Source organism: Anastrepha obliqua, chromosome 3 (genome assembly GCF_027943255.1).
Source record: "Anastrepha obliqua isolate idAnaObli1 chromosome 3, idAnaObli1_1.0, whole genome shotgun sequence".
NCBI classification, from domain to species: domain Eukaryota; kingdom Metazoa; phylum Arthropoda; class Insecta; order Diptera; family Tephritidae; genus Anastrepha; species Anastrepha obliqua.
In genome coordinates, this window is record NC_072894.1 from 11,163,658 (window position 1) to 11,188,851 (window position 25,194).

Genomic DNA, 25,194 nt, shown 5'->3' on the forward strand with positions numbered 1-25,194 from the left:
CGTAATTAAAGCAAATAAATAAATAAACAAAAGGGTTCGCGGCCTTCTGTTAGGTGTTTCCCGAACGCGCCTCTTGCTATTTGTGGCGTACGTCTTGATGTTGTTCCACAAATGAAGAAACCTAAATTTTAGGTCGACGCCAAACGGCAAATGGTTTTTATTAAAGCAAAACCTGGCTAAACAAGTTTAAATAGCGGAATGAAAGGGATTGCAGCTTCTTATCTTTATATGTTTTTTTTTATTTTTCTGAGGCACTTAAATGCAAATTTGAATTCAAGAAGCCTGAACTGGGTCTGGTTTAGAACGCTGCAGAACTGCAAATTGTTTTGTGACAAGTCCGAACAGAAAACTGTCAAACTTTCTACTAAAACTTGGAAGATGGAAAGACGTTCGGTTGATGGTCGGTATCATTACAGAACACAACCCATGGGGTCAGTATATGACCACCATTGAAATCATTGAGGACAATGAGCCTATCACGCATGGAGGAGGCGGGTAGCAATGAGCACTTTCTCTGTGAGTGTCCTGCTTTTGCTAGAGCACGGCTACGAGCTTTGGGTTCAGATGTCATGAGACCAAGTAATATTCGTTCTCTAAAACTGGAGGATATTTACAGATTTGCCAAAGAATCTGGAAAATTCTCATAGGACTAACTATCTCTATCTCTGTCGCTATTCTTTCCTATATCTTTCTCTGATATTTTTCTTCTTCCCTCCTTGACTACCTCTTTCCAGTGCTTTAAGGAAGAAAGTCCATGTAGAAGCCTCCAAATCGGTAATTTTATAAACATATTTTTAAAGGTGATAAAATATTTATATTATTTTGAAGCTTCAACACAACTTTATTTAACCTATCGAGAGTACAAACAAATTTTTTCTCGGCGCGAGGTCCCGAACTGCTCTATTTATTACTCTTAATCTATCGATCTGAAACAAAAAAATGAAATTGGCTTTTTTTTATAACATATTAACGGAAATGATGAACCTATAAAATTAAAAAAACAAATATAAAATTAATTATAAAATGAGCCTTTGAAAAAAAATCAGTATTTAGGGCTATTTTATTGACATTTTTATCCCCCAAAAAGTAATTTATCAACGCGAAATATCTTTTAGGTTTATACTTCCGATAGTAATGTACAGAAAGGCCACACCAAACTTCAAACAAATCAGTCGATAATTTTTTGCGTTACAATACGAGCAGTTTTTAAAAATACAGTTTCGAGATAAATGAGTTTTAAGTTTGAGGCACAGGAGCGCGCAGACCGCTCTCTACATAGTCAATGGGCTATAGTTAGAAGCTATAATATTGGGAATTTTCGCATGAAAATTTCACAGTTTATTCTTAAGATACTATACTTTCGAAATATTGAAAAAATATCGATTTTTTGAAAATTTTACATGGACTTCCCGCCTTAAATATGTAGAATGGGCTTTTTAGCCTGAGTGTTTTAGGAGCCCCCAAATCTACTGGTGCTCCTTGGCTCGACCTTTTCAAATTTCAATTTTTAATTTTAGCCTGAGCTGGCTTTTTAGAGTCACATTCAATTAGCTTTGACTTCGTCGTTTGCAGTGATAAAAGGTTCTTGGAAAAATGTCATCTACCGCCACTTTGATGCCTCTTAATTTAATAGGCCAATATATAAATTTTGATTTGTTTTTTATATTAGAAAAAGTATACACTTGGACACTTTCCAATAATAAGCGCAATAAAAAAATTAAACAAGGAAAATATTTTCTATCCAATACATCTAAATCACAAAAAACCGCGTGAGTAACACTATAATGTTGTTTTATTTTCATATTTCTTAATGCTTAATTTATGGTCGCTTAGACCAACACAGCACCCACTAATAATAATACATAACTACAAACATTCGTAGGAGAGTTCCCGGCCAAAATAATGAAATCATAAATTTAATATTTGTTTACTGTGTCGCCAGACAAAACCAAATCATATAATACCTAATCTATTCAATATGAATTTGTTGGTAGGAGATCCTATTGCTCATAATCATTGATGGTGACAACATACCAAAAAAGCTTCGAAAAATCTAAACTAGAAACGCTTGAATTTCAAAACATGCAAAAGCAAAAACAAAATAGTTTTTATTTGAAAATCGGTGTATTTTGAATTCAGAAGAAAATAAAAACGAACGGCCAACTGACGAGTCGCCAAACACCTACATGCATTGCTAAATGTTTTCGATTTAAAGCACACACAAAAGTATATATATATTTATATGTACGTACACACATACATATGCATATGCACATACACAGGTTGTTTATTGAGAAAAGCATGCGGATTTTACCAAACACAAAAACAAATTGTATTAAAAATATAAAAAGCGTGATTCATGCATTGTTTCTTTTGCTATTTGATTTTGTTGAGTGCGCGATGGCGTATGAGCAACTTGAGTAAATGCCTTAGCAATTTTTTTTTTCATGGAATTGAAAGCAATAAAATAACTGAAATTAAACTAAAAGTGAAACTTAATAGTTTTCGTTGTTTGTTATAAACGAAATAAAAGTTAAGCATTTCGAAATATTTATAGGCACTTTTCAACGACTAAGAAATTAGGGGACCACAAATAGAATGATTTTAAATTTAATTTAAATTTTAAATAGAAATGATTTTAAATTTTTTGAGAGCAGGCAAAATTTCCTCAAATACATTTATAAGACTCACTTATGCTAGGCCAGTAGTATACTCCAGTCTTTAAGGGGTTATGGGTAGTCAGAATTTTAAAAAAATTGGATTCCTTGTGTGAAAATTTGAAGTGAATCCGACAAATACTTTTCGAGTTATTCAACAATTAAGAAAGGGCGCTCGGGCGCTCCGGAAATCGATAGCAAAACTTTAAATGCGTTTTTCTCAAAACTATATTTTTTAACTGGTGATCACTGTAACTTAAAACCCGCTTGGTAGATTTCAATAAAATGCATACTGCTTTTGAAAAACATAAAAAACTTGTGACTGATCGAGCGAGTTTTTTTTTTTAAATTTCGATTTTTTTAACAATTAATTTTCGGTTTTTCGGAAAATCTGAAAAATATTTCCTGAGGCCGCCTTATCGTTAAAAAAAAACTTCGATCAGTCACAAAATTATTTATTAATAAAACTAATTTCTCTTGTCCGCGTGAATTTAGATGAATCTCCAAGCACTTCTGACGATCACCACAAGGGACTTCGGGAGAAAATGGCGCCACACAAACAGCGATAATTTTTACAATTATTAATTTTTTTTTTTGAAATTTTTCTAAAGTCAAGTCGAAACATGATGTATTAATGCCATGTTTTTATTTTTGTAAAATAAAGCAATTGACTAGCAAAAACGAATTATTGAAAATCATAATTTTTTCAGGCCTCTGACTAGCCCTAACCCCTTAATATTTTACTCTCTTCGACTACAGCTCCTACTTATTGGCTTTGGCGATCTGCAATATCAGCTACTGCCAAGTAAAGCCTTATTTTTTATGTTGCTCGTTCCCACAACAGTCGATTCTATGTAACCGGAACGACCCGAATTTATATCCGGCCAAGGACTGCCACTTCAGCAGTATTCTCATATATGTATGGGGAATGTTTATGCTGCTACAATAACAACAACAACATCAGCTACTATTGCCTGCCAATCTTATCAATGGCTTCATGCAATTCAATGTTGTTTGCTAGGCCTTGAGTACCTAAAGCAAAACGTTAAGATTTTACTCACTAAAATAATTTTGAGTGGTGGAAATCTTTATTTTAACCTTAACACATTCCGCCTTACTCGCCTGTTTCGACGCTACAGCAGCGTAGTTTACAATTGTCAAATATGATTGACATGCAACGCCATTTGCAAAATTGACAAATCTTCCGATAGGGTGAATAATTTTGCACCACCGTCAACGTCATTCATGGCAGAAACACACTCGGAGGTTTGCAATTGCCTGCCGTGGGTTGACCGCTATTAAAAAGAACGTTTTATTCATTTTGGTGTTTCAGATGCGAACCTACGTTCTCCCCGAATTCCGAATAGTAGTCACGCACCAACCCATTCGCCTAACTATTAAATGTTCACCTTAAATATAAGTGCACTCACTTCCATTATACATCTTCAGGCCAGATATGAATGCAATATTTGAGGTGGTTGTTGCACGTAAAAAACACTATACTAATAACTACGCCTGATTATTTATTAACCTATGCCAGCTTAGTGCCTACGAGGTACTACAAAATTCATTCAACCAATCACCTATTGCTGAAATATACTGAAATACCTGGCATTTATGTAAATCAAGAAATTAAATTTTGCATAGTTTTTATGCAATGACAAGTAGTTTGTTTTCAAATTATTTACAATCCCGCCGATTTGCTTTGTAGGTATTAATTCCCGTAATTTATAAAAATAAATCACGTGTTGGCCGCAAATGTATGTATTTACCTGCTTGCGAATCGCTAGTATGAGTGTACATACGTATATTAAGAATAATATATATTTTACAGGAATATCTTCTGCACATTCAACAGTTTGACTTTTTCAACTGTTGCCCATTTTTAAATTTGTTTTAGCTATTTTAAACCATATCTTTTTTTAAAAGTACAGACGACCTTCCTATCAAGTACGTATTGTGCTTTGTAGTTCTTAGTTTTAGTTTTCCTTTTAGTTTTTATTTTTATTTTTGTGTTTATTTTTTTGCTTTCGAAAATTCGCTAAAAATCATTTGTCCGATTTATTTTGGTTAATGTGTCACATTCCTTGCTTTCGATTCATTGATGACTAAGTGCGAATTGTATAACTGCGTAAAGTTTGTCGCCCAGTGCCAAGCATAAAAATGAAGCAAAAGACGTGTAACAATGTCGGCTGATTTAGCATCACATGATGATATTTATCTTTGGCTGCTGCTATGAATGATGAGAAATCAATTGGGTTACGTATACGACCGTGCGCACCCTAACGCGTTCTAGCCAAAGTCGCTTACACTTGTGCACATACGAGTGTGTTTGTGTTGGGTGTGTAGCGAAAGAAAAATCATGAATTCTTGGCATTCACATATATAGTATGTATATATTGTGGGTGTTTCTGATGGGCGTGACTAAGTATTTTGTACAATATTAAATTTATTTGCCAAATAAATTGAGTAGGTATATTACAGGTATGAGGGTAGGCATTATATTTGAAGCATACGAGTACATAAGTGAAAAAATACCCGTTTATTGTTCAAAACACATGATTTTTATCTTTCGAACGAAATCAGTCATAGAAAAAGTATTTAACATTATCTTAAAAAATTGTTTTTTTTTTACTGCAATCGACAGATATATTATAGGAGAGTATGCCCGCAAAATTTTATAGCGGAATTCAAAGTGTTTTCGGAGTTACAGGCCTGTGTACCGTCCCTCGTGTGAGTATACTGTCTACCTTTTGAAAACTTTGAAACACGTTTACTCAAAACCATGTTTTTGAAAATTGCGTATAAGATTAAAAAAAAACGACGAAAGTTATGGTTTCAAACCGATAATCTATATAAAGATAATTAAAATGCGCTATTAATTAACCAACAAAATACAAAAAAAAAATTCATTTTTTAATGTTATTTAACACCTTTTTTGAAAAACAAAATTTCAAAAAAAAGCACTTTTTTCAATAATTAATTTTGTGTCCATTTTTTCATATTCTTATACAAGAGTAGTCTATTATATGCGGGAAAGCCTTCTGAATAAGAGAATATTTTTCTTTTGTGTTTCAGCTGAAAACTACGGCCGCAATCTTACACGTCGTTTTACTAGCGCGCACCAAGAAGCTGTGCGAGATCCCTCATATGTCCGCCATTTTGTTTTTTATTTATGTTAAAAAATTGTTTATTACTATTCAATCATACCTTCAAATAAATGCAAAAGATTATTCCTGTGTGTCGCTTTTTTCGCCTCGAAAAAAAATTGAGAAAAAACACCTTTTTTTGAAGCCACTGATAAGAGGCCCTCTTAATATCAGTTAAAAAAAATGCCAGAAAAAAATGTATGCTGTGAAAAAGTAGAAAAATTCCAGTCAGTAAAGTTCGCATATTTGTATCATAATCATACACCTGCTGTACTTCCGTTGCATAGGCATTTATTTTTTCTTCTTATTGCTTGAGTTGATTTCCAAGTTTTCCACTGCTAAGTTATTACATTTTATTGCATTTTTCGTACATTTAAAAAATATGTTTACAATTCCGCACGAAATTTATCTTTTCATAGCAATTTACTTGTATATACAAACAAAATCTTGCTACTTTCACTTAAAACAGCTTGAACAAATAAATACACGGTTCATTCCGCGCACACTCCTGGATACTGAATTTTCAGAAAAAAAAAAAATGTAAGCAAGTCACAAATAGTGCTACATTTAAAAAATAAAATGAAAAAAATCAGTTCGCTTGTTCGGCGAAAACTCTTTAGTACCTAAAGGCGAAAAAGTAAACTGAAATAAATTTTTCTGCTGGCTTCTGCTTTCGTATATTTTTAAGCGTTAATTACAATACTACACCACCCCCCTCTTATAATATTAAGTTGGCAACTAAATAATTGCGGATTTCAATGATCCATTTTTAAAACGACTGATAACTGGCGATGAAAAATGGGTTGTTTACAACAATATCAAGCGGAAAAGATCGTCGCCAGCTGAACTAACGCAAACAACATCAAAAGATGTTATTCAACAAAAGAAGGTTTTGTTATCAGTTTTGTGGGATTACAAAGGAATTGTCTACTTTGAGCTCTTACCACCCAACCGAACGATCAATTCGGATGCCTATATTGAACAACTAACGAAATCAAAGAATGCAGTTGAAGAAAAGCGGCTCGAATTGACAAATCGAAAAAGTATTGTATTCCATCATGACAATGCACGGCCACACGCATCTTTGGCCACTAGGCAAACATTATTGGAGCTTGGTTGGTATGTTCTGCCACATGCACTATACAGTCCTGCAATTTTACCATCTGATTACTTTTTGTTTCGATCTTTACAAAACTTCTCCGTTTTCAAGCCGAATAAGACCTTAGATTTTTCTCATTATGGTTCTTTCAAATTTTTGCCTGGCATAACACATACTTTTTGCCACTCAATAGATTATATAAACGCATATGTATGTGTGTCTATTTATTAAGCTGGAATTTCAGTGTTGAACTCGTTAATAATTACGAAATATATTTGCTCTAAATTCTTTACAGCACAGCTCGCATCGATACGTGTTATAACCACAAATCGGACGATGGAAATCGGTAAAGAGTTGCATATTGTTTGCAAGGTGCAAGGACGACCGCCACCCAAAGTTACCTGGTTCAAGGATGGCAAATCGATTAATCGCAATCGTAAATTTTACAAATTCCGGCATTTCAAGTGAGTTACAATTAAGACATTTTTTATTTGCAGACATTAACTTTTTCAAACTCATTAATAAAAGGTGATCAGTTTAGAGGTAAACCATCGAAAATTCAAACTAATCGGGCAATTTTTATTATTTTTGTGTAGAACCATTCAAGATAATCCCCTTCAAATGTTGTGCCGCAACTGCGCCGTAATTCGAACATGCATAAAAACCAATTTTGAATGATTTGCGACCACTGGAGGGCTTCGGTCGGTAGCTCGTGAATAACTTTCCGGCATCAAAAAGTCGTATCATAGCGCGATTGCGTTTAGCATTCACTGTTACATTGACGCCAGCCTCGTCTTTGCAGAAATATGGGTCGATGATTTCTCCCACCCATAGGTCGCACCAAACGTTTGTTGTTGTTGGATGTAATGGCTGTTCTTATTTCGTGTTGCACTTCAGCCCGAATACGGCAGTTTTGCTTACTGACGTAGCCATTAGGGCGAAAATGGGCCTCATCACTTCGCTAGTCGCTACAGCGAGTTTTTCAATATTGGAAGATCGACCGGCTTCAAATCTTGGCCCAGCTGTATTTTTACGCTTTCAAACCAAGATCTTTGCATAAAATCGCCAAATCCATTATTCCGGATCTTCGGCGAAACTCTCATTTACAGCCGCAATAACATATTCTCCTCACTTCGGGGCTATACACGGTCTAATCGGTCGAGTATCATCCAATAATGTAAAATTATTAACAATTTCGCGGATGGTTTGCCACATAGCGCCTTCGGTAGAAGGCTATAAGTTGATATTTTCGTGATACAATTTTACGATTTATAAGCGTTGTTGAGACGTGTAAGCCTTTCCACGATGAAATGTCAATGAATACTGAAAAAAATGATGTTTTTAGTTTGCCAATAGGCACGCGTGATCTGTCAAAAAAAATTCCTATTAGAACAAGTACCTGTAATCTGATCACCCGTTACATTATTTGTTTTTTATATTATCCATCTCTCACACACTTAACCCTACTTTTTTGTTTGTTTTTGCATAAATAGAAAGCGTTCTGAGCTGATCATTCGTTCGTTTAATATTTCCGATACGGGGCGTTATGAGTGCCGCGCTAAAAATAAAATCAACCAGGAGCCAGATCGACGCACCATTTTAATCAAGGCAGATCCAGGTGAGTGGTCGTAGCTAGAAATACGCTGCATACTTACATACACACACACACTTACATATGTATATGCGTAGATGTGGTCGTGAAATATAAACACGAAGGTGTATTTTCGCTTTTGTGTTTTTATGTGTGTTGTACCGTTATTACAACTTATTGCTTATTTTTTCGATTTAATGAGTACAGTGAAACGGCGATATAAGAAAGTTGCAGGGGTTGAAAAAATGTTTTACTATATCCTTAGTTTCGTTATATTTATAGGATGGCAGAATACCTGTATAACGAAAAATGCAAAATTTTTGAAAAAAAAATTTTTTTTTTGTTTGAAGAACAAGCAATAAAAACATGCTGTTTTGATTTTGTAGTAGTAAAAACATCATTCAGAGTTATTTTGATTTGCTTACGCTCATTTCGGTTAAAACAAACAATCAATTTTTTGTTAGCTGTCAAATCCACAAAAACATAATACGGCGTGGACTACTTTGCCTCCAATAAATTTTCGACTGCTGTTTTATCAGGTGGGCCAATCGACTTGCGCTTTACCGCATAACTCAGTTTGACAACCAAAACTGACAATTTTGCTCAACGCATTACACTTCACTAACTTCGGACTCTAACCGCCAAATATTCAGAATTCGCTATGTAGCAGCTTTTGAGTCGACACTTCCTTAAGGGGGAAACCTGCTTTAGAAGCTTCACACAATCGATTTTTTTTTTTTTTTTTGCATAAATGTCTTCCCAAACTATCCAAGCATGTGTCCTCAAAATTTCAGAAGCAAATTCAAAATATTTTCGGAGTTACAGAAGAAATTGTGAGCAAGCGTCGAGCAGGTATACGAGCGGCCGGATCGGTCGAAGTGCGATTTCTCGGTTTTTTACTTTTACGATTTTTCCTAATTGGCGAGAAAGACAGCGAAAAAGTTAAACGTCTTATTGAAACGAGATAACATTGATTGTATTTGGAATTAAATTCTCTTCTAGTTGAACCTAAAAAACCTTAAGAAAGTTATGATAAACCCACTTTTTAAACAATCTAAAGTGAATTTTTTTTCCAAAAAAATAATTTTTTTTTTTTTAATTAGCGAAAATTGTTGAATTTCTCACTTTAATTTTCTTGGTTTAACTAGAAGCTATACTATACTAAAATATTTTTTTTTTTTTGGGTTTTTGGTTTCTGATGAAAATTTTGACCTGCATCTTTCCCGCCGCTCGACACATGTACACTCGAGGCGTCTCGGCAAAATGCTTGTACCAGGCATAATATGACATATATTTTAATGAAAAAATTTGATAAGACTGTTGAAATATATAAAAATAAGACCTGAAAGTTTCGTTACAATCGAAAATTTCTTTCTTTCCCAAAAAAATTCACGAAAAAATCGATTTTTTGAAGCCTCTAAAGCAAGCTCCCCCCTTAAATAACTTTTTTGCTAATGAGACTTTAACCATCAAAGTGCATCATGGTTGAAATGCCTTCGTTATATCTCTGAACAATGTTTGTATAGAAAAGTTCACAACGTTCGTTACACCGAGATTTCGCTGTACTCTACTTTGTTTCTATACGAGCAATTTTCATACAAATGTTAACGCTCCAATTAGTTTTTAATTTATCGCAGCATTTCCAATTTTACACTAGCTTTATTGCTTCTGCGATTAGTGTTTGTACAGTGGTATGTATCGGGTGTTTTTTAGGAGCTTGAGAACTTAAAATGAGAACAGAATAGAACAGAAATATTGTTGGAACGTATTTTTTTGTTTTATTGTAATTTGGTAGATCGTTTTATGACATTTATTTTTTAAATAAGGATGGTTAAATTTCAAGGGCCGATGTTGAATGTAAACCACACCTAAATGTCAACGACACCGTTGAACTTCTTTCTTTGAGGTTATTTGAAAAAAAGGTGTACATCGATAAGCCAGCAACAATTCAAGAGCTAAAGGATGAGATAATTCGGCACATTAACGGCATAGAACCTCAATTATGCCTCGCGTCATCGAAAATTTGGACCATCGGATGGAGGTGTGCCGCCAAGGCCGCAGCGGCCATTTGGCCAATATTTTGCTTCATACGTAATTGAGTCATACCAATATTATCATAATAAGGAAATATTACAATAATTTGCTAAAAAAAATTCTATTTTATTCAAGATCAACACCGGCCTTTAAAACTTAACCACCCTTTAGATAAGGAACTATTTGCATTTGGTGGTCTTTGGAGGTGTGCCGCCGATCCCACGGCGGCCATTTCGCCGATATTTTGTTCAATATGTAGTTGAGCTATACCAATATTATCATAATAAAGAAATATTACAATAATTTCCTAAAAAAATTGTATTTTATTCAAAATTAACACCGGCCCTTGAAACTTAACCACCCCTTATTATGTGCCGGTTACATGTCTGCCGGGGTTACGAGTTACATGGTCCATTCGATAAGTATAATTTTTTACTACTTTTTCCAATAAATTTGAATAGGAAATCTAAGTGAGCCCAATCAGCAAATATGCGACGCAAACCATGCTCATTTGGCTTCAACTCCTGCTCGCGCTATATTTTATAGGCACGTAAGCCAAAATCCTTTCGTAATATTGTTCACGTAGTCAAAGGAAAAAGACCAACAAAATGAGAATGACAACGAATCGGCTTTTTGGCGTCTTCTTCAACAATTCGCTCTATGAAGTGCGCAAACAGATTTTTTTTTTTTTTTTCAAAATAATATTTCCCCGATTTGGAAGTGTTATTCTGGCGTTAAACGATGCGTCATGACTTGTCAAACTTTGCTGGTTAGAAACAGCTGTCACACTTTGTCATTCTCAGCTGCCAAATCATAGTTATCGATATCATTAGTTACCATGCAGCCAAAAAAAACACCCTGTACTGAAGCATACCCTTTATATACGTTAAGTGTCGAAAATTTACATTAAAATAAGCTAATCTCTTCAGTTTACCACAAATAATTCTATTGATTTCTTTGTTAGTTTCTCAGTTCGTCCGTATCGCCATCCCGAAGGATCTACTACGTTTCATAGTCATATACCTTCGAGATGGTGATATTTGATTGTAAAGATTTAATAGCAGCTTAGTTTTAAGAGCAGGCATATACCGTAATAGGGTCGCCCAAAGTCTGATGCACGCTGCAGTGATCAAATAGACAAATTTTCAGGTTTCGGTGAGAGATCGTGGGTAGGAACCCAATTATGAAGGCGTCCCTTAACTTATAAATATTATGCTGTATGAATTATAATGAATTCTGAATATAGATCCATGGCATCTTCCCATTCATACCTTTCTTAACGATAACAATAAATAATAGAGTCAATAAAACAAAAACACCAAAAAAAATTTTTTTCCCCTGGGATTCTTATAGAAAATCTTTTGTGAAAATCGAGATATTCGCCACTTTAAGTAGATACAAGGTGACGCAAAATTAATCACCCTAATGTCCTACGTCAATCATATTTCACGCTTGAGAACTAGACAGCCACAGTATACAAACAGACAAGCAATTCCTCCACTGCTCCATTGAAATAAAGATTTTCATCACTCAAAATTATTATTTTTTGTATTTCATAGTAAAGTTATGCAACAACTAAAATTCATAAACGGTGATTTAGTTTCTGCCACCTTGTATAAGATCTCTCCAAAGCTGACTTCTATACGAGCTCAAGTCACGACCTCCCTTGAGAGGTTGTGCAATTATCCTTACATTTTCTTATATATTTGCTGCAAAATTAGACTGGTTGAAACACAAGTATTTTCTTCACTCCATCCCCTATTGGGCTTTTGGAGAATATTATTTTTCTCCTTTATAAGAATTCCAATATTGCCTCTGTTTTCAAGCAATGGAACATTAGTACCCTTTGGCCTTGCTATTTCCTTCAATATCTCTATGTCCCGGAACACATATAAAGCTGACCTTGAAGACGGTGCTAATATCAGTTAGAGCTGCCGGGCATTCCTGAACAATATTTGACCTAGTACAGGGTTGCCCATATTCGACGGACCCATCTGGCAACCCCGTATCTTTTGACAGAGACGTCAGAGCGCTTAATGACATACCGCGTCAGTCCAAGCAGATTTTTAGCATGGAACAGTACACGCCACGCGAGCGCTCCCAAATTCTTGAAATTTACATTCAACAAAAGAAGAAGAAGAAGAAGAAGAAGAAGAAAAGAAAAAAATTGTGTTGCCAATTATTCGTCAAAAGCGTATGAGGCAGTTCTGGTTTCAAGAACACGGCGCTCCACCACACACAGCTCGCACCGCAGTCGATTTTTTGAAGAAATTGTTTCCTCGTCGTTTGATGTCGAAAAATGGCGATTTTGACTGGCCACCGCCACCTGACTTCTTCTTGTGGGGATATTTAAAATCAAAGGTTTACATTAATAAGCCAAAGACCATAGAAGAGCTCAAGAACAACATCCGTGAGGAAATAGCCGCTATTCCAGCCGAAATGTTAGCTAAAACTATGGAAAATGCTGCAAAACGGGCAAAATACGCCGTACAGGCTCAAGGCGGCCATTTGAGAGATATCATATTCAAAAAGTGATGTCAACAATTCTACTTGAAGCAAATAAAATGATTATTATCATCAACATCAAAAAAATTGTGTTTTTCTTTGATTTAAAAAAAAAAACACATGGGTCCGTCGAATATGGGCAACCCAGTATAACTCCATTGATTTGTTGGCCGCCTGGCTATCCAAGAAGATATTTATCGTAATTTTGTTACGGTGTGTTAAGGCACACAGTTACCTCCTTATTGGCTTAGACCTTTATGGCCTGGTAGACGCTACAGAAGTCCCGAAGTCAGGCAGATAATTCTAGTACTAATTCTGTTGAAAAAACTCCATACGAGCAGATAAAAACTAAATATTTCGCTTTTAATATCTCAACTTTACAAATGTTTTACGAATTTTAATTTTTTAAATAGAAATTTTAATTTTTTAGAAATTTTAATTTTTTAAATAGAAATTTAAATTTTTTAGAAATTTTAATTTTTTAAATAGAAATTTTAATTTTTTACAAATTTTTAATTTTTTAGAAATTTTTAATTTTCTAGAAATTTTTAATTTTTTAGAATTTTTTAGTTTTTTACTAATTTTAGTTTATTCCCCTCTTTTTCAACTCTCTTCTGAAAAAGTAACTCAAACCATTTTCACACGTTTCAGAGCCACGTTATCCCACAAGTTTAATGGGCGGAACTGGTAACATTTGCCCCGATGATGCTGCTGAATTTTGTCTAAATGGTGGGACATGTAATTTCTTTTCGGAAATCGGCTCATATTCTTGCATGTAAGTATGAAAAAATAGCTAAATATAAGCAATATAAAAAATAACTAAATTTAAAATCTAACGCCTATTCAAATATGGAAATCTAAAAGTTCATACAGCCTCGAACGAGTTGCACACAAATTCAAAATTTAACTTGAATTATAACTGTTGATAAATTTAGCAATAGGCTGTGCGTCTATTTCAATATGCTTATTAATTTCAAAAGCTTGTATTTACAACAACAAAAAATGCTGCACTAAAACCTAAAAATTTCACTTACTATTTAAAAGACTATTTGCGCCAATCTGGCAAATCAACAAAATAAAAAGGTGCATTTCCTCGTAAAATTGAGTTTCGTATACTGCAAATGCAAATAAAAAACGTAATAAAACATGATACAGTTGTGGAACACAGTGTAAATCCCAAAAACCACTGATCATACAGAAGTGCACATGTACAAACATGCGGGCGTGAGTCTGCATGTGTCGAATTTGTACATACAAAAAAATTTTAAAAATATTGGAAATAGAAAAGCTTCAACAATGTTGGAAATTTTTTTATGGACTTTACTTATTTTCTATTTTCGTTTTCGTGCAAAGGTGAATTTCCATGAAAGCAAAACGTGAGAAACACAAACAAACAAGGGGATAAACAGTGTCGGCACAGGCAATGTGGCTTCACTAGGCAGACGATGGCAGATGTGTTGTGCCAGATTCTCTCGGGAAGAGGAGTTAAATTCTAGACTCGAATTCTATACTAATTGATTTTTAATTTATTTTTTTTTTTTTTTTTTTAATTAAAGAGACGTTGCTTATGTCAAATATAAGTTGGTTAATTGATAGATAACATAATACAATATAAGAACTGTTATTCCGGCAATTGGCGGCCCGAAATTGAATCAATACTTAGTCCCTTTTTTAAGAATTTTTTATTGAATTTAATCAGTACAAGTTTTTAAATATTCATTATGTACAAAAAATCTGCTACCACCAGCTGGTACCGCATCGAATACTTTCAAAGCCGGAGCGTTTGCATTAGGGCGGGTCGATTTAAAAATCGCTCATTGCTCTGTGAAAATCATATTCTAGGGATCAAAGTAAGAAACTTTGCCGAAGGAACCATACCTCTAAAACGAATTCTGATGTCCCCCAATTTGGGTCGAACGAAAAATCCTACTTTGACCCACTTAGAGTGCTCCAATCGAGTCCAAATGTATGACTGACCCCCACTAACTTTAGACGGCCGATCCACCCATGCCAGTAGCACACCCCCTGGAACTCCTCTGGGGGTTCTCCATACAATCATTTCAAAATATCACCATTTTTGGCCTTTACATGAGAAAAGAAACCAAAAAGTTCGACCCAAATTGGGGGACATCAGAATTCGTTTTAGAGGTATGGTTCCTTCGGCAAAGTTTCTTACTTTGATCCCTAGAATATGATTTTCACAGAGCAATGGGCGATTTTTTTGCCTCCCCACAAATCGACCGGCCTAGTTTGCATCTATGTCGCCGTAAAGCTCATACAGCTCATCGTTCCATCGTCTGCGATATTCGCCATTGCCAACGTGCAAAGGTCCAAAAACCTTACGCAGAATCTTTCGAAGTGACACCCACAGAACCCACCAGATGATCTCCACATGAAAGCCTTCCGTCGCTCCACTGGTCATCTTTTGAGAACGCGCTTGAAGAAAATTAGACTCGACAGATACACGCAGCGTCTTCGGTGGCACGCGATCAACGGCCATGAAAATATTCTTTCCACAGATGAGAAAATTTTCTGTGTTGCAGAAGTATTTTAATAAGCAAAACAATAAAATCTATGCTAAAACTTCTAAAGACGCAAAAAATGTTGTTCCAAGGGTTCCACGTGACCACCACTCAGCCTCCGTCATGGTTTAAGGGGGTAGAGTCTTGTAAAGGCGTTACGTCTCTTCATTTCTGCACAAAAGAGGCTAAGACCGGGTCAAACGTGTACCAGGAGGAGAAGGTGAAGAAGTTAGAATGCGTGCTGAAGCAGTCTCTTCAATCGAGAACGTTGGATCTTCCAGCACGATTCCGCGTCAACCCATAAGGCAAAAATCGCCCAGAAGTGACTAAAAAACAACATTCCTGAGTTCATAGCCGCAGAAGATTGACCGTCTGCATCCATTGAACTACAGTTTGTGGTCAGAATTGAAGAATATGGCCTGTCGAAGGCCTCATAGAAATTCGGAGAGTCTCAAATAATCTTCGGTGCAAGCAACGACGTCAATACCCATGGAAACCGGCGAGCTGAAATAGCTGAATAGCCTAATCGGTTGAAGGCTGGCGGAAAAAGCAAATGGTGACCATTGCGAATGAAAATTAAAATTTCTTTTTCTCAATATTTTTATGATTAAATAAAACTAGGTGAGGTTAGGTTGACTTGACTAGCTGAAAGCCATCACATAGACCTATTGGTCCTTAGTGCTACCAGATGGAGATTGACTCTTACGTTTCCTTGTAATACGCCTGTGTCTTTTGCGAATCTAAGTAAGCTCTGGAGCTGAAACGCTGAGAGACATTCTAAGCTCTCATATTGTAGAGCTCCTAAGCATTTCATTTGGTTTCTAGCTAATGCAGGGCAAGAACATGGAAAGAGTTTCCCTCTCTTCTAGTTCATTGCAAAATCTGCAGCTATCGTTGTTTGTAATCCCTATCTCGGATGCGTGTGCCGCTAACAAATTGTGATCTCTTAGTATACCTACGATAGTTCTGCTTTCCTTTATAGACAGGGCTAGTACGAATCTGGCGTATTTATCCGCATTCTATGTACACATGATTTTCGTGGTTTTGCAAGTGCCTAGATTATTCTACCTCCCGTCTATCCGTGTTTTGCGTATTTGTGTATTCGCAGCGATGTCATTGTAGACCGCATTTAAAGGAGTCAGTATGTCGTTTTCTTGTTCGAATTGTATGTAAACCACGCTTTTGGCGATCTCATCTACAATTTCCTTTAATGCAATGCGCTTATGCCCTACCCAATAGATATGCAACCGTTTGCCTGCGGCTAGTCTCTCTATGGCTTCCCTGGTGCTAAGAACGTTTTTGGATGAAATTTCATATGAGTTTATTGCCTTTATTGCCGCTTGATTGTCAACGTATGCATATATTTATGTTGGAGTTGCTCGTTAACCTGCAGCCTTTCCTACCGCAAAGCTTGAAAAATACTGCAATGGTCAGGGAGCTTAATTGGCCGCTTAATTGACCTACTACGTCCATCATTTGCGAGCCGTCAGTAAATTTATTAAGCGTATTGGGACTAGGTGTCATACCTCTTTTCCACCAATCTTATTCTATTGTTGTTCGGGACTCCTTCACTTCAAATAAAACTAACTTCATTAAAAAAAAAGTATTATAATTTCATATCTATAACGAACTTAACTTCTAACAGGACTAAGTATTTTACTTGGGGTGGACTAAAATATTGATAACACTGGGGACTATTGCGTTCCCTTGTGTCAATTTGACCACAACAAGGTTTCATATATGTGAAAAATGTGAAATACAGTAAAATATTTTTCTTTTATTTTGTATTTTTTTTTTTCGAATGTATTTTAATATTTTTTTTTTCAATATATATTCAGGCTCTCTTACTTTTCCGTTTTTGTTGCTAAATTTTTTTTTTTTTTTTTGTTTAATGTACCATTACTTATGTTTTGAATCGCGAATCGATCACTTAGTGAGCCACGCTTGAGCAACGATTTCGCCGCTTGCGTTTCACCTTCAAATTCTCAAAATTTAGAAATACAAAATCTTCAACATCATGGCAACAAAAGAATTCAATTTATCTGTGTGTATAAAGTGCAGAGAGAAAGAACAAATACATATTTAAAAAGTGCTCGCCCCTGAATAAAATGTGTGTGTGTATTGTATAAAATTGTTTGCTGGGTATAATTAAGGTGCCTGTGTGCATCAACTCATTCACTTAATTATAAACGCCGCACATGACATATTTTGGTGGCATGCAACGCGTGTTTGCAAGCAGCAGTTATGGAGCACTGCCAACAAGCAGTCACAAAGTGATCCAGTGAGTGCAAGTTGCCGCGCATAAGTACTCATTGCATGTACAGTCTGTTACATAAGAGTGTGGTCACTGTTACACGTATATAGATAAAAAATCAGAGCGTCCTGTTTCTTTTTCTACTACATAGAGGGCACCTCGGTCCTTCGTGCTTTTTGTAAAAAGTCAGCTGTATGTGAAATTTAGTCTTCAATTGAGTGGTTTTTTGAAATGAGGCAATTTTGCTATGTTTGCATGAAAAAAGACCCAAATTAGCGCAAACTGCTGCTGCGAAATATTAGGAGGTTGAATTAGTTTTAAAGGTGACACACAGATGGCGCTATTTATCACTTTATCGCGTTGGCAATACTGAATATATATTCATGACAAAGCCTCATCCCTAGGCTTTGTTTATCAGTATCTGTCATTTCGCTGAAGTATAAACAACGCAGTGTTTTCGTGCTCCGAGTATGTCAACTTTCGTGCCGTCGAAACGCAATTTGCGGGAAGCTTTGCTTTTCTGCTTCAATTTGAAAAAAAATACAGCCCAAGCCCGTGAATTGCTGCAGGAGGCCTACCCAGACCATACTCCGTCGATTTCAACATGTGAGTACTGGTTTCGACGATTCAAAAGTGGTGATTTTCACACCGAAGACAAGGAGCGTCTTGGCCAGCCCAAGAAGTTCGAGGACGCGGAATTGGGGGAATTGGTAAACGAGGACTCGTGCCAAACCCAAGAAGAGCTTGCTGAATCATTGGGCGTTGATAAATCAACCGTTTGCAAGCGTCTAAAAGCGATGGAAATGATCCAAAAGCAAGGACATTGGGTCCCGTACGAGTTGAAGCTGCGCGACGTCGAACGGCGATTTTTTACGTGGGAATTGCTGATCGAGCGACAAAATCGGAAGGGTTTTTTGCATCGGGTGGTGACTGGCGACGAAAAATGGATCCACTACGATAACCCAAAACGCAAAAAATCATGGGGTTTGCCCGGCCACGCATCAACGTCGACGGCCAAGCAGAATATTCACGGCAAGAAAATCATGCTCTGCATTTGGTGGGATCAGGTCGGCGTCGTATATTTTGAGCTGCTCCAACCGGGCGAAACAATCACGGGGGATCGTTACCGACTGCAATTGATGTGTTTAAGCCGGGCATTGAAAGAAAAACGGCCGGAAACGGTAAAAAGACACGACAAGGCTATTTTGCAACATGACAACGCTCGGCCGCATGTTGCTCAACCTGTCAAAAAATACCTTGGAACGCTTGGCTAGGAAGTGTTACCCCACCCGCCGTATAGTCCAGACATAGCTCCCTCCGATTATCATTTGTTCCGGCATATGAGTCTCGATTTGGCGGACCAGCGGTTCTCCTCGTACGAGGCTACCAAAATATGGGTTGAGTCATGGATAGCCGGCCAGAATTTTGGAGAAACGGCATCCGGAAATTGCCCGAAAGATGGGCGAAAGAAATATTTTGTACCGTTTTTTCACAATAAAGCCCCAAATCTTCGAAAAAAAAACCTTTAAAACTAATTCAACCTCCCAATATATGGGAAAGTCGTCGAAGCAGTTCGTTAGCAAGTGAATAAATCGGTATAAAAAGGTCGGTAACGTTGATGAATTTGCTGATGGCGGAAGTGCAAGCAAAGCCTCAAAAAAAGACGAAAAAAAGATTATCGCATTGTTCTCGAAAGATCCAACTTTGACTTTACGTGGAGCTGCTGTGAAATTGAAAGCCAAAGGTGTTGACATATCTTGCGGAACGATTCGGAGGCACTTGCTGGCCAATAAACTGAAATATCGCAGTACTTTGGAAAAACCAATGTTGAGTGCAGAACACGTTGAAAAACGAGTGGAATGGGCGAAGGAAAACTTGGACCGCGATTGGAGCAACGTAGTTTTTTCTGATGAATCCTCCTTCCGGGCCTTTCCGAGCATCAAACACGCCTGGATAACCTCCACCAGTAGGATGCTGCAACGGACTGTTAAACACCCCGTCAAGGTTCATATTTGGGGGTGCTTCTCAAACAAAGGTTTCGGTACTTTGTTCTTATTTACCAAGAATTTAAATGCCGAAAAAATTAATAAAATATGTATATCAAAAGGCATTGTTACCATCTGCTAAACAATCAAGAAAAATGAAAGCTGGATCCTTCAAGAGCACAACGATCCGAAACATGGGAGACGAGCGTGTAGCGAGTGGAAGACGCAAAACGGAGCTGTCACTTTAGATTGGCCATCTCAGTCAACGGATGCAAATCCCATAGAAAATGTATGGGCTCTGATAAAAATGCAGCTTCGCAGACGCAAGCCATGTAGTTTAGATCAACTTTTTCGACAAATTATGGCAGGCGATAATTGACAATGCAGGAGATTGGACTTGCTACTGGGGTATTTGCATTGAGTATTGGCGACCAAATTATCAATAAATTTGCGAATTTTCGAAAAATCAATTTTGGTTATTATTTAAAAGTGACAACGCTCTTATGTAACAGACTGTATGGGTGTGTATGTGCGTCCCCATGCAAGCATAAGTATGCATGTGTGTGAATATGCGGAAAGATTACAGGGTAGCAGAGTATTTGAATAAAAACTGAAACGCGAAAAGGCGAAATTCGCATTGGTGCGTCGAATAAGTTTCGAAAAAAAAATAGTTTGAAGTAAATTTCTAAAACCACTTTTTGCCACACCTTTCTGCAGTACCCTTGTTAAATAAATTTCGACTGCTATACTACAGCGGAGTTGGAAAAATATCGACGCTACTATTGATGGTTTAGTCTTCTAAATAATACTGCCGATGGCTTAGGCCTATCACTGCTATCGGAACTACCTTGGCTATGTAAAGTGCTATCAGACATCATCAAAAAGCTGGCAAGTAATGCGGATAACTTCGCACACACACACATTAACTTGCGACGACTGCAAGAATTACGCGCATGTTTTTCTCCCTAAGATTGAAATATGTGATTCTCCACCAAGCAAAATAGAATATCTGCTATTTGGAATCATGTCACAAAGGCTGAATAGCAATTTCTTCATACTGCAAGAATAATTCCAAATCGAGTAAAAATACTAGCGATTTGTGGGATCACTTGCAGTGTTGCTCCGTGTGCGCTGCCATCAAAAGAGAAGAGGCAAGCCACAACAAGTTCTGTTACGAGTGAGCAAACGTCTGCGTCTGCAGATTTTTCCTCGTCATCATCGCAAAGGTATTATTTTTCGAGCGATTATGTTATAACATTTTATGTAGTGAAATTATTTCTCGGGAAAGCGCAGATGGAGCTCCATTTCTTCATGTGCTTTATATACGAAGGACTCAGAAAGTCCTTTGGACTCCTCACCATTCAATTTCCAAACTCGTAGCTGTGTTTACCGGTCACTATACGATCGGCACACACGCGGAAAAGCTAGGGTTACCATTTAACCCCCATTGCAGAAGCTGTGGGGGCCTTACAGAGAAGGAGACTGTAGAGCATTTTCTCTGTAAATGTCCGGGTTTGGCAGCTAGACGACTAAGGTCACTGAGAGCTCCTTTCTTCGACAGCCTGGGACAGTGCACCAACCTAAATCCCATCAATCTTCTTTCGTACATCAACAGCTCTGGCTAGCTGTAAATATCTGCCTGTTGAAGGTCTCATAGTGGTATCAAAACGGCGCGTTAGTGCTACTTGAGGAGTGCCAGACCGGCACTTCAGCCATTTCAGCTACCTATCTACCTTAGGTAATGATTTAATGTTTTAGTTCATTACATCGGTGTTTTAGCAAACTTACAAATACATACGACCCCGAAAGTATGCATAAAAAATAGATGCGGTACTTTCGCTGATGGCAGCTAAAGATCTCCCACCATTCAGTATAGTGAATGATGCAGGTTTCACTCTTTTGCGGGCCTTGATATCGGCTTCATTCAAAAGTCATTATTTTCTATTGCAAAATCCAAGTTTTTCAAAATTATTTTTATGTAGAAATTGGCTAAAAAGTAAAAACGACCCACTTTGAGAAGATGGATTAAATTTATGCGTATGCCATCTTAAATACTCAATTCGCTTTGGCTGGTATCGGTAAATCAGCTGATTTGTTTTTTTTTCGCCGAGTCCATGTGGCTGTCAGCACAGAATGAAACAAGGCGAATTCATTCTTTGTTTTCTACTTTGGCAACACTTTGCCTTGTGACAATCAAACGTACAAAAGATTGTTGTTCGTCTAGTGACCGTCACCTTTAATGAATGCGACATGGCAATATTTCATATGAAAATATTTTCACATTTTCTCACAAAGGCGAATCGAAAGTGAAATGAAAACGGGAAAAAACGTTTCGTTTCGCGTTTACCCCGAACGAGAATCGTCCATCAGGACTTTGATGTGCAAAAATTGACTCATTCTATGAAAAGCAGACTTCAAGGTGTTCTAGATGATTGGGGTAGTCATACAAAGCACAGATTCACATTTCATTTTTTGAAGCTATTAACTGCAAATTTAAAAAGACTTTCTCGACAGTTGTTAATTTTTTTTTTTTTAATTTTTTTTCTTTTTATTTTAAAACTGCGTAACTTTTTTACGATTGGCTTATGAATTATTTATATTAGTCAAATAAAACCGAATACAGGGTTGCCCATATTCGACGGACCCATCTGGCAACCCTGTATCTTTTGACAGAGACGTGAGATCACTTAATGGCATACCGCGTTGGGAGCGTCAGTCAGATTTTTACCATGGAACAATACACGCCACGCGAGTGCTCCCAAATTCTTGAAATTTACATTCAACAAAAGAAGTCAATTGTGAAAACTCAACGTGCGTATAAAAAATTAAATAATGTGAAAAGTGCGCCTCCTAAGAACACCATTAAAGGTTTGTACGAAAGGTTTTCGACTGGTGATGCTCTTTCTAATCCAAAGAGGCCAAATCAAAACCGACCAAGGCGATCGGATGAGAATATTGCTCTTGTACGGACCAGTGTTGAGACGTCGCCAAGGACATCTCCAAATCGCCGTTCTCAGCAGTTGGGCATTGCTCGGACCACTTTACAACGAATTATCCGGATTCAATTGACGCAAAGATTGTTGCCTGCGGACAATGTCGGTCGTCGATTTGAATGGGCCCAAAGAGTCATCGAAATGGCTGAAGATGACGAGCAATTTTCGAACAAAAACATCATGTCCGATGAGGCTCATTTGTTATTGAATGGGACGGTAAACAAGCAAAATTGCCGTATTTACGCCACTGAAAATCCTCACGAAATTCAAGAGGTACCTCTTTACGACGAAAAAGTCACTGTTTGGTGCGACGTTAGTGCGAAAACGATTATTGGGCCGTTTTTTCTTCGAAAATGAAGATGGTCAAGCTGTTACCGTCAATCAGGAGAGTTATCGCGATATGATAACCACTTTTGTGATGTGCAATTATTCGTCGAAAGCGTATGAGGCAGTTCTGGTTTCAACAAGACAACACTCCACCACACACAGCTCGCACCACAATCGATTTTTTGAAGAAATTGTTTCCTCATCGTTTGATGTCGAAAAATAAAAATGGCGATTTTGACTGGCCACCGTGGGGATATTTAAAATCAAATCAACCAAATCAACAACATCCGTGAGGGAATAGCCGCTTTTCCAGCCGAAATGTTAGCTAAACCTATGGAAAATGTTGCAAAACGGGCAAAATACGCCGTGCAGGCTCAAGGCGGCCATTTGAGAGGTATCATACTCAAAAAGTCAACAAATCTACTTGAACCAAATAAAATTATTATTATCGTCAACATCAAAAAAATTGTGTTTTTCTTTGATTTAAAACAAAAACACGTGGGTCCGTCGAATATGGGCAACCCAGTATTGAACGAAAGCCACGAAAAAATATATATTTTCTTAAGTGACATATCTGCATATCGCTAGATTAGTAAATGTCATAACGCTTTCGTGACAAACTGTATTTACATAAAGTACTTTGCGCATCTTCATTTTCTCCCTTTGCTATACGGCTGCAAAATAATGAAAATGTCAACAACTCATTGATTACTTTCGACATCGTTCGTTTGACACATCTGTGACGCAATGGCAAAGATTTTTCTGTTGACAGTTTACTGTAAAAAAATGCAGAGATTTGTTATGTGAACACATGCGATTTCTTATTTTTGTATGTGAAGGCGAGCCGGACAAATAAAAATAGACCAAAATTAAATTCTCGTGAGCCAAACGCAGAAATGCGCCACCAAGCCACGCACGCACATCAGCGGCTTACATGACCCTCATTTTACACTAGCGCCGACATTCTTAATTGTTAATTTGTAAGAAATCACATAAATGAATGCACACACATCTACGAGTGTATGTATGTATGTAGTTATACCAAAAGAAAAAACCTAACAGAAATGTAAAGCGAAACTAAAAATATGAAATTTTAAAATACCATAAAAACACGCCCCACCAAAACAATTCCACAACGCAAACACTTTAGCACTTTCAATGCACTTTAACGCAGCGCCCCAAACGAGATGTACTCGTATACGAGTATGCATATGTACAGATGTATGTGAGTCTTATGATGCGGTCGCGACGAAGGCGGTGCACAGTGGAACGTCTCTTGAATGCGATGGCAAACAGTTTCAGTTGCGAGTAGTCGTTCTATGGAAAATTGTAGCGGAAACTACGGGCGAGTTTACACCGAGTGACGTAATACCAAAGGTCACTGTTATTTTACGCTACTTTTTCAGGGTTTTTTCTTAGCAATGGTTATATTTATATATATAATTGGCGCGTCCACCCTTTTTTTGGGTGTTTAAGCTCCTCCTCCTATTTGTGGGGTCCGTCTTGATGTTGTTCCACAAATCGAGGGACCTTAAGTTTCAAGCCGACTCCGAACGACGGATAGTTTCTTTTATGAGAAGCTTTTTCATGGCAGAAACACACTCGGAGGTTTGCCGTTGCTTGCCGAAGGGCGACTGCTATCAGAAAAAACGTTTTCTTCATTTTGATGTTTCACCGAGATTCGCACCTACGTTCTCCCTGTAAATTCCGAATGGTAGTCACGCACCAACGCATTCGGCTACGGCGGCCGCAATGGTTACTATTTATAAATAACTTCAACTGTACTCGATCGATGGATAAGACAACATTTTTCAGCGCAAATAGTTTTTTTAATGAATCTGCTTGGTAGATTTTAGCACAATATATATTTTTTTTATACTTTTTTCAAAGTAATTCATTGGGAAACTTCCAGTATTTTAAGGATACATTTTTCAAAGTACTTTATTGTATAAGGCAGCGCAAAATGAATCTCCCTGCCGTAAGATGTTATAGTTTTTGCAATTGATGTCGTATGTCAATCAATTTTTGACACTTGTGAACTAGACAGCTGCGCTATCCAAACAGAAAAGTCATGGAGT

The 25,194-nt window shown here is 37.0% G+C and overlaps 1 protein-coding gene across 1 annotated transcript in view; it reads left to right on the top strand.

Moving 5' to 3' along the window:
- The first annotated feature begins 467 nt into the window (after nt 1-467).
- Nucleotides 468-25,194, top strand: part of LOC129240612 (protein vein-like) — a 47,408-nt gene continuing 22,681 nt past the window's right edge. Inside the window, exons 1-4 of the mRNA XM_054876522.1 lie at nt 468-516; nt 7,201-7,369; nt 8,399-8,523; nt 13,687-13,810. Coding sequence (XP_054732497.1) covers nt 468-516; nt 7,201-7,369; nt 8,399-8,523; nt 13,687-13,810 — 467 coding nt within the window. The remainder of the gene's footprint in view (nt 517-7,200; nt 7,370-8,398; nt 8,524-13,686; nt 13,811-25,194) is intronic.